The sequence below is a fragment of the Miscanthus floridulus genome, chromosome 15, assembly GCF_019320115.1.
Source record: "Miscanthus floridulus cultivar M001 chromosome 15, ASM1932011v1, whole genome shotgun sequence".
Classification (NCBI taxonomy): domain Eukaryota; kingdom Viridiplantae; phylum Streptophyta; class Magnoliopsida; order Poales; family Poaceae; genus Miscanthus; species Miscanthus floridulus.
The window spans coordinates 36,775,340-36,785,743 of NC_089594.1; the positions used below are offsets into that span (position 1 = coordinate 36,775,340).

The 10,404-nt window shown below is 44.2% G+C and overlaps 1 protein-coding gene across 1 annotated transcript; it reads right to left on the reverse strand.

Moving 5' to 3' along the window:
* Window positions 1-4,002: 4,002 nt before the first annotated feature.
* Window positions 4,003-10,100, reverse strand: LOC136507992 (protein SUPPRESSOR OF GENE SILENCING 3 homolog). The gene is made up of 6 exons (XM_066502581.1): window positions 9,961-10,100; window positions 7,405-8,210; window positions 6,666-6,963; window positions 5,088-5,332; window positions 4,700-4,857; window positions 4,003-4,493 (listed from the first exon to the last, which is right to left on the reverse strand). The coding sequence occupies exons 1-6, from the start codon at window positions 10,004-10,006 to the stop codon at window positions 4,274-4,276; spliced, it is 1,773 nt and encodes a 590-aa protein (XP_066358678.1). The 5' UTR covers window positions 10,007-10,100; the 3' UTR covers window positions 4,003-4,273.
* Window positions 10,101-10,404: the final 304 nt, after the last annotated feature.

The window sequence follows — 10,404 nt, forward strand, 5'->3', positions numbered from 1 at the left end:
ATCCTACGCAACCATTGACTGGTTAAATGAAATGCCCTATAGGTTATACCTTTGCCTTGCGTATTCCATTCCATCACCTCCACTGTTGATGCAACACATGCACCAACCAATCACAAATGACATGATCCACTTCATATCATCACGTGACCTTGTTGGTTCATCGATCTTGACCTCACTTGCTTTTCACCATTGCCTTCGTCCATCGGCGTCAAGTCTTGCTCAAGCTTCACCGTCACACGGTCCATCGCTCCAAAGCCTCTAACTTGCCCTTCACGCTTGCAACCGGTCCATCAAGCCAAGTCTTGTCTTGATCTTCTCCACCTTAGTCACATGACTCCATGTCATGTCTCATATGCAATGAGCTCCTTCATCACATGTGTAAGCCTTGCAACAAATCCAATCCATCTTCACCATCATGGCATGAGTTGTTCACACAAGTGTACCTGTGGACTAATCACCTGTGTATATAACATTTAAACACATTAGTCCACCTAGGTTGTAACTCAATTACCAAAACCAAACAAGGACCTTTCAATGGGGTTGCGGATGCATTGTCATGAGTTCTAGCAGCGTAGTGTGACGCATTGATTGTGTGTCAACCACAGTGGTTGTTAGAGGTCCTGCAGTCTTATGAGCATGATCCAGTGGCTCAGGAATTATTGACCAAACTCCGTGCTGATTCTACTAGTACTCCTCACTATACCCTAAGAGATGGGCTAATTCGGTATAAGGGTTGTCTGTGGATTCGGAATGATACTGAACTACACAAGCATCTACTCAATGCTATGCATTCCAGCGCAATCGGCGGTCACAGTGGCATTATAGTTACTTACCGTTGTGCTAAACAGCATTTTGCTTGGCCAGGTATGAAGTTTGCGATTCATGCTTTTGTATCTGAATGCCAAGTGTGCCAGCAGGCCAAACCGGATCGCAGTAAGTTACCCGGTCTTCTTCAACCACTGTCGGTGCCTAAGTGTGCCTGGAAGGTGGTGTTTTTGGATTTCGTCGAGGGCATGCCATTGTCTGAAGGGTATAACTGCATTTTGGTGGTAGTGGATCTCTTCACAAAGTATGCACACTTTTTGAGCCTTCGCCATCCTTTCACCACTACTGCAGTGGCCAAGATGTTTATCTCTCAAGTTTATCGTCTTCATGGTATGCCCACAGCCCTGGTATCAGATCATGATAAGGTCTTCGCTAGTGCGCTGTGGCGGGAGTTGTTCAAATTTGCCAAGGTGGAACTACATATGAGCACTACTTACCATCCTCAATCCGATGGACAGACAGAGCGCGTCAACCAATGCCTCGAAACTTTCTTGCGCTGCTTTGTTCATGCTTGCCCACGGCGGTGGCACCAGTGGTTAGATTTGGCAGAGTTTTCGTATAACACCAGTTTGCATTCGGCGCTTGGCTGCTCACCTTTTGAAGTACTTTATGGCTATGCTCCCACCCATTTTGGCATTAGTCCTGCAGATGAGCAACCGGTCACAGATATTGCCAGCTGGTTACAAGACCGTGCACTAATGTCTGAAGTCATCCGGCAACATTTGCTTCGCGCCAAGCAACACATGAAGCGTTATGCAGATGGTCATCGCTCCGAGCGTCAGTTCCAGGTCAATGATTGGGTGTTCTTGAAATTGCAGCCTTATGTGCAGTCATCGGTTGCTGACAGAAGTAGCCAGAAGCTTGCCTTCAAATTTTTTGGGCCCTACAAGGTGCTAGAGCGTGTTGGCTCTGTTGCATACAGGCTTGAGCTCCCGTCTTCTTCCTCGGTGCATCTCGTATTCCATGTGTCACAACTTAAGAAGGCGGTGGGTGCTCGCCACACGGTTACTTCAACCCTACCACCAGCATCTGCTAAGTGGAGTATACCTGAACGCATTCTCCAGCATCGTCAGGTGCCACACGGTAAGAAGTTCATTCAGCAAGGGGACTAATCTTCCTGTTTCCTTGGCTACTTGGGAGGACATGGAGTTCCTACAGCAGCAGTTTCCTCGCGCCAGCTTGTGGAAGCAATAGGGCGCGCAAGGGAGGGGGAATGTCAGCACCCCACCTGCTGACTCTGATCCAGCGTCCAGCTCCTCGGCTCCGTTACCTGACGGCCATCCGCCGAGCTACAGTCAGGCCGTCCGCAAAGGTCTAGATCGGTGAATCCACGCTACTACGGCCAGACCTGGGTGACCAAGTGAACCCACTCTGAAGATGCGTGTGTGCGTGTCTTACTATATAGCCTAGTATCTTCTCGTGGAAGGGGGTTATCAACTATTGTAACAAACATATTATCCTGCTACTAAGATTCGTCGTTTGTTCCTGCCCCTTTTGCTGTGCTGCCTTCCTCGACTCTGATTCCTCTTTCCCTTCCCCAATCTGCTGCTAACAGCTAGCTGAAACCGACTGTGTTTTCTCCGGCGTTCGTTTAATTTGCTACCGTCGGAAAGTCGGATGCGGACGGAACGGTTACGCAGTGTCCGACGTCCGTCTTTGTTTGTGGGCTTCTTTCGGTTGGATCGTGAACGGCCAGATTCAGGGCCCAGCCACGGTGGAGCCTGCCCTGGAAGCAATCCCGGTCTGTCTACGAGGGAACGTGTCTTCGTTTAGGGCTCGTTCGTTTGGCAGGGATTGCCCGGAATGAATCCTACCTGGATTGCTTTACAAAATTATATAAGCATGGATCAATTGGAATAATTCCCGGTGCAATCCAGCAAAACCGAACAGGTCCTTAGAAAAGTCCATTTAATACCCCTTATCAAACTTTCACGATAGTTTAATTTCCCCTTAGTTTATAAAACCATTTTAACCTTCCGACTTTTAAACCGTCTGTTTTTACACCTTATTTTTTCTAGAAATTGTATGCAATTAAAAAAATTCATAAAATCTATTCTAATCTTGGAAATTTTGTTTTGTCTCGTGAAGTTACCAAACCAGTTTCAAATTTCTTTTTCTAATAAACCCACGCTCTCTCTCATGGTGCTTATATTAAAAAATTTTGTTTGTATATTCTATGGACTCTTTTTTATGTTTATTTGCTACTAGAAGATGCTCTTGTTACCTATTATAATTAGTCTATATTAGCCAACCAAAATACATATAGAAGGCTAAAAGGCACGAATAATACTCTCGCTAGCAAAGGCTTCAGGTTAGACTAGCTTATTCTGGTCACGCTTTTCCTCGTTTTGTACGTCTTCTCAAGGCCTACATAGGATCAAGTACGATGGGGTCACATCTTTACATGACATGTGTGTTGTATACTTGTATCAAAGTCAGCTGAACATTGCACGGTCCAGGTCATCGAAGACTAATTATAGTAGATACGAAAGCATCTGCTAGCAAATAAAAGGCAAAATGAGTCTATAAAAGACTCAAATACTTAGCCACGGATTAGAGAGGTGAGCGCACGCGACGCGCGTGGCGGTGCTACAGTAGCCACCGCGTTGCTACGCGTATGAGGGGAAAAAATAATAAAGACCTTTGATTCTTTGGAGTCCATGTGTTGGTGTAGTGATTGTCACCTGACCGAACCACAGAAGCTTATTTACTTTGATAACTTGTGTCGTCTCGAATTCAAATTTTTTCTTGCCAAAAAAAATCCAGTGAAAACTTTTTGAACAATAATTTGGTCTTATAACCAGGCTTCCCGAGGCAAACATTTGGCAGCTTGGTTACCAAACTCAGTGTGACTCGGCCGACGCTTTTCGACCACAATGCTCACAAGTAAATCGACAGCTACATGAAAAATCCATGCAAAAGGAATGTGCAAAACACAAATAACTCACTGCGCAAAGAAAAAAAAAACATAGAAGTATAGAACCGACCAGGAATGCATAATACACAGATAACTCAGTGCACACAAGAAAAAAACATACTCGTAGAACCGACCATCCTCGGATGCAGGTCAATCCTACAACTAGCTGAATCAGACACTTTGACGATCAGAGCAAACAATTTCAGTAAACATCCGGGGCATAAGAAAGGCAAAACCATCACCCACATTCAAACCAAAGCGCAGGGCCATATAGGATATATAAACTAGATATAACACTCCAGTTGTAGTTTGACCCATATGCCATCACAGGCAAAACGCACAGTGTTCAGATGTTCGAACCACACACTACGACCAAATAACACGGTGCTGGTCATGTCTCCATATCACGCGCGCTGCCACCACAGGGACACCATGTTCAGCAACATCTACAGAATGTCTAGGCATTCTTTTATGGACAAGCAGGAGCATGTACGAGATTGCTCAGGACCTAAGGTAGCAGCTGAAGCCTCTTTACGAGCTGGAGGCCTCAAAGGTGTCTGGCTTATGCTTCTCCATCAGGCCCGTCAGGGCTGCGTCGAGCTCCTTCTCCAGCCCCAGCTCCTTCTCCATGTACTCTTTCTTCAGCTTCATCTTCTTCTCCTCGTGGACTTTGATCGGCTCATCCCGCTCAGCTTCAAACTCTGCCACATCCTTGACCTGGCAATCAATGAACTTCTGTACATGATCCTTCCTGCACAAGACAGATGGATTGAGAATGGGAAACAGCAACTGACATGTGCTTTGAAATTACAATGTCAGCACCAGATGATTGAAGCAGGAAACAAAAGCAATCCTGAGTTCTTGACAACTCATGCATTGAGAAGGAGCATTTACATTATTTTTAGTTCCAGTTGCAGGTAAGGCATGGTAACATCCAACTATGAATTAATGACACACCTTAGCTTACGATCTTCGGTAGTTCCAGAATCCACATCAAAGCGTCTAGCCTTTGAGCGCTCCTCCTGCAGCAACTTCTCAAACAGCTTTTCTTTATCCTCTGTGGCCTTGTGAATATCCTCAATTTGACTATGAAAAAATTCCTCCTGGTACTTCATCTGCAAACCATGGAAACAAAGTCAACAACAGGTGGTAAAATCAAAAGATGGCAGCATCAATCTTATCACAAAAGTATTGAAGTGCAAGATATAAGTGTGACCCTCACAACAACAGCAAACTCTTTATCATTTGTTACTAAAGCCATTGACACAGACTTAGATGAAAAGAAAATTGTTGATTCTCGCATGTTCATTGGTAGAAAATATGACCACTTGGGTAACCTTATTACCTCTTGCTCATACTCCAAGTGCTTCTCTTTTGCTTTACTCCTGACAAATATATTCTCTTCCATAGTCTCACGTAGCTTCTGGGAAATAACACCCAATGTTTCTTCTACTGCTTTTGAGCGCTGCTCTGTCTTAACCACCTTGTTCTTCAGGTAATTCAGTTGTTGGTTGTCTTCACTCATCTGTTTCATTTGCATCACCACCATCTCATTGTAAGACTTCATCTCATACTTCAGACGGCTTTTACCTGAAATTACAGTGAAGATAAAAATATAGTTAGCAATTCTCCAGTTAAGTTAGTAAAATGCTCGATGTCCTGTTTGGTAGATGCAAGATAACTAGTACAGCTTGATGTATGTATTTCAAAACACTCCACTACTTGTTGAACTTGGAGGCTTCATATTTCAATAAACAGGTTACAGATTGTTGGGATCGGGTCAGCCTGCACAGGTGAGCACCACCTCAAACACACTCACAACACGCACTCGGCTGGAGGTAGAAGAGGTTGAGCAGAGACACAGCACAAGCACAAGTGCAGCAACTGAACTGGCTCCTCTATTGATTTCGATTGAAATATATATACATGTAGCGGTAGATGCATACCAACTGCAAGGTACACTAGTACCTGGCTGAGATCAGCCCCCAACTACTTAGACATGGCTGAGGTAAGCCATTACAGGGTTGGCCTATTGCCATACCGCTAGAGTAGACTAGATAGGTAGATGGACAGCAATAGATGACCTATTGCCTAATCCCTGCTGCAGCAAAACAATCAAGCGGAGCAGCAGATTATCTTACACAGATTTCAATTCTTTGATTTATCTGTTGTACTGTTTGAAAAGTCATAGTCCCTGTGGTCACAATTTCTTCACCCATTCATAATGAGCAATGGTTTATCAGTCAAGAGAGGTGATGTATTTTCATTTTCACAAACAAGACAACAATGGCACACAAAGAAGCATTTTGCTTCGATGATTCGTAAGTTATCAGGAAGCGGTCTAATGGCCATATGATTTAGTTCAAAAGGCCACATTCCATAAGTTCATAGAGAAATCCTGCCTTCACAAGCAGGCCCGTGAAGAAGGGAGCTACACTAAACCAGAATTGATTGGCCTATAAAAAAGGAAATCTACAGCTCAAGTATCGTTCTTCCTAAAAATAAACGTCATTTTAAGTTGTGCTCCACTGTGGATTAAGTTAGTTGGTGGAAGCGTTGTGAAATATTAGCAAGATTTTGCTGTTATTGCTCTCCAAACAAGATGCTTTAATCTAAGTGCTGCATCCAGATTTAGAAATATGAACTGCTCTTGAAAAGGAACAAATCCAAACAGAGCATCTAGTAATGCACCTTAAAACTTAAATGAAATAAACTGATGTTATGTTCCAGCCACCATAAAAATCCTGCTTAGCGTTCATAGATTAAACAGGATGTAAAAAGGAAAGGAAAACAACAGAATAGAAAGCAGTAATAATTCAAGGCATAAAGAATTCAGGGAGAAGTCCACTAAATCATGTTGTTTACCAGATAAAAAAAAAAGCATACACAGAATAGAAAGCAGTAATTTTGTAAGAAACAGTACCATGGCAATGCTTATTAAACGCCTCCATATCCTCTTTGCTCGCTAAGAAACCAAATAGCAGCCTTTTCCCACCAGGTACGAATCGAACCTTGTTGTTGAGCTGCCATGCATTCCTGTCTTTACCTTGATTAACAAAGTGCCTATGCAGACGTTCAGCTTCCATGTAGCCCACAGCTGAGCTTTCAAATATTAACACACTCATACCACGGTGCCCAGAGGGACCATAGGCATGACGTGCTTTAGTTGCTGCATATTCTCCGAAATAATCAAGGAGCTCTTGGTTCCCCATGCCCTTCCACTAGATTAGGTCAAAGAATAAACAGGAATCAGAATACAACACAACTTAATTGTATAGCCCTTGAAGAGCTATAAAGGACTTCTTCTATAAGATCTAAGCAGCATTATGATCCACACTCAGCTCAAAAAAATTGTGGGCACACAATGTATTGAACGCAATTAGCTATAAATAATAAAGAGGATCAATGTGGTCAACTCAGAATGCACAAGACAAGAATATAATATCTAGGTAAATAAACATAACATATTATTCATGGTAACTGATCCACTTAGGGAGCATATTGCACCTTTGTACAGTCAGATCAAATGCTCTAAGAAGATGCATAAGTGTCAAGTTATGAGTAAAAGGGATAGAGGGAATCCAAATGCAAAATATGTACTTAGCATTTCACAGGGGGAAAAATACTGCTAATATGAAATTATATACAAAAAAATCAGTCACCTTATCATCGTCATCTTTTTCCAAGAAGGTGTTCATAACAATAACCATTGGTGGCCACACTATCTCCCGATCAGTGCTTTCTCGCAGCCCTTTCCATTTCCCAAATTGTTCGCCCGCTGATATCACTGAAGTTCCCCTGCGAGAGAGCTCCTCTTCCAGCAATGCAGCCAATTCTCTGTGAAGCCTAACCCTTGTAGAACCCTTTGTTCTAGCATGAGTCATTAAAGGTTGCAGACCTTTGTACCAGTCAATTGCCCCAGGTCCATTTTTGCATGCCGGGCAGTGCCATTGCCTAGTTTGTTCATTAATCTGTTCCACACTCAATGTATTCAAGACTTCAAAGAACCCTTTGAACCACTTGTTAGTTTTTCGAGTCTCAAAACTTTTCTCACTTGCATCAGAATCATAGTCATCACTGATACCATCACTCAAATCATCATCATCTGATGCATTGTTGCCATCAACATTCTCCACCTCAGGGTCAGAACCAGATGGAGGAGCATCATCCTTCTCTACTTCAGAACCAGATGGGTGAGGCCTGGATTGCCACTGCCAACCATTTGCCAGAGGTGGAGTCACAACAGGGCGCAGTGTTTGTGGTGGCGGTCTAGGATTGCATCGGTTAGCAGCACCACGATCTGAAGCTTGAGCCCAACTTGTTCCAGAAGGGTGCGAGGAACCATTGCCACCCCATGCTGGCCTTGCTGTGTTAGGTGTCGCATTTGTGGAACTCCATGGTGCCCACTGTCTCCCACCTACTTGCCCTTGTTTCTTTGACTTCTTAACCATGGTTTCCCAGCCACCATCTGTATGCAGGGTAGGATCATGCGGTGTCAGATAAATTAATCTCAACAAGTATCTGTCAGTAATGGCAAAGAATGTCGTACTCCACTACGAAACACAATGATGCTAATTAATCAGTGCGGAGAGTTGCAGAAACTAGGTTATAAAAAATAGAAATAAAATACTTTTACCTATTCAGCATAGTAATTTCACAACTTCAAAGTTCTATCAGTAGCTAATATACTGACCAAAAGCTAGCTGCAGATCTAATTGTCAAGAGATACATGCAAGTCATTATAGGACCAATACGCATTAAGATGACAATTGGTGGGCACTGGTGCTAATTTCACTAGGCACAAAGTATGCATAACAATCACAAAAATGCATACAAAATCAATCCTGCAGTAGGGATAACATGTTGCCATGACATAAGTAAATCACATACACTTGTTAAAATGAACATAGCCAGAATTTACCAGATCGACAATGTCAAACCAATGTGCAGTAACATAACTTTCCCAAGAATCATTCAGTTATTCAGTATGTTATCAGGATCCATGAAAGAATGAAACAAAGTGGAACACAAGCTAAAAAGATAAGCAGCAGCAATGAAAAAAAATAATTGACTACCAGCAACCATGCAAGTAACCTTATCAGACTTGACTAAGAACAACGAAAAACCCTTTATAAAATTCACAACATAACTTGAACCCCTATCCAAGACGTAACCCAAACTCGCGGGTAGAAATCGGAACGATTGTAAAAATGTCACAAACCAACCACACAGAATGAAAACTAAGAGTACATACCGATTACAAAAGGACAGCGAACTAAAAGAGCCGTCAAAATATCATGCAATTACTAAGGCCTGGTGCAAGCGGTAGAGTCTTACCGCCTGTGACCGGAAGGTCCCAGGTTCGAGTCACGGTCTCCTCGCATTGCGCAGGCGAGGGTAAGGCTTGCCACTAACACCCCTCCCTAGACCCCGCACAGAGCGGGAGCTCTCTGCAGTGGGTACGCCCTTTTTTTTTACTAAGAGAATTAAAATCACCTAACATTTTAATTAAAAAAACCAACTACCAAAAACCCAACAACCAAGGATGAGAACTTTAATCCCTTATTTATTTTAGGATAATATGAAATTGTAGAAATGCAAGGATCTATTAACCCATAGATCGCTGATTTCTTAAATTTAATATTACAATAGTTTCTAACAATTAATCAACAAATTATTAACTTGTAGATCACCGATTTCTTATAATAAAAGGGAAAAAATGAAAGGGCAAGGCTAACCAAATCTGCTTCGCACGGAGCACACGATCCCCAAGCAAATGGCTAAATCCTTACCTCCGTCAAAAAAAAAATGGCTAAATCCCACCGAAAATAAACACGCAATAAAATTCAAGAGCAATCCGCCAACCCCCAAATCCATCCAAGGAGACGAAACCAAATTAAACGATAAAAAAAAGCTACACAACCAGCACCAAGGATCCGCGCAAAGCGCGGATGAACCACGGGAACGCCCAAACAAATCCACCGATTCCGCTTTCCGCACCCACGCGAAGCAGCATTCGCCCCTCGTCCCCCAAAACCCCCGTCACTCCGAAACAACCCGCCCAAGATCGAGCGACAGACGCGACCAGCCCGCACGCACGAGACGAAACAGATCCCACCCTAAACCCTACCCGGTCCCCTCAAACGATCCGGCATTGCGCGATCCGTCCACCCACGAAGCACAGGGAGGAGGAGGGGGGAGAGGCGGGAGGTGCTCACCGGAACCCGGAGGCCCGCCGCCGCGACGATCGCCGGAGCCCGACATCGATCGCGCGCTCCTCTTCTCTCTCCGCCCCTACGGCGTGGTGGGGGTTTTACGTTTGCAGTGGAGAATGGAGAATGGAGAGGATGCCTTGGCAGTGAGCGGAAGTGCGGAACGGGGGCCGCCGGGGTGGGTCATATGGACGGGACGGCACCACCCTCAAGAGGTGCGCGTTTCGCTCGCTGCCCGATCCGCCTCTCCCCATACGACACAACTCACTGACGGCATGGGCCAGGATAGTGGGTCCCGAGATGAAGTTGGTAGAGTAGCTACCGGCGAAGGTGAGGAATGATGAGGTCCACGTGGCCACCTTCGCGAGAGGATATCATGCATTCATGCGCGATCAATAATGAGAGTGGCGCTGCCAGTGGACCCTCCTCCTCCCTGACTGCCAGCCAGTT

Bases quoted from the DNA above. Each gene is read 5' to 3' on its own strand.
- LOC136507992 (XM_066502581.1), bottom strand. From the start codon at position 10,006: ATGTCGGGCTCCGGCGATCGTCGCGGCGGCGGGCCTCCGGGTTCCG. The intron at 6,964-7,404 runs GTGACTGATTTT...GACCTAATCTAG, and splicing joins AAAAAGATGACGATGATAAG to TGGAAGGGCATGGGGAACCA. The intron at 4,858-5,087 runs GTAATAAGGTTA...CATGGTTTGCAG, and splicing joins ACTTGGAGTATGAGCAAGAG to ATGAAGTACCAGGAGGAATT.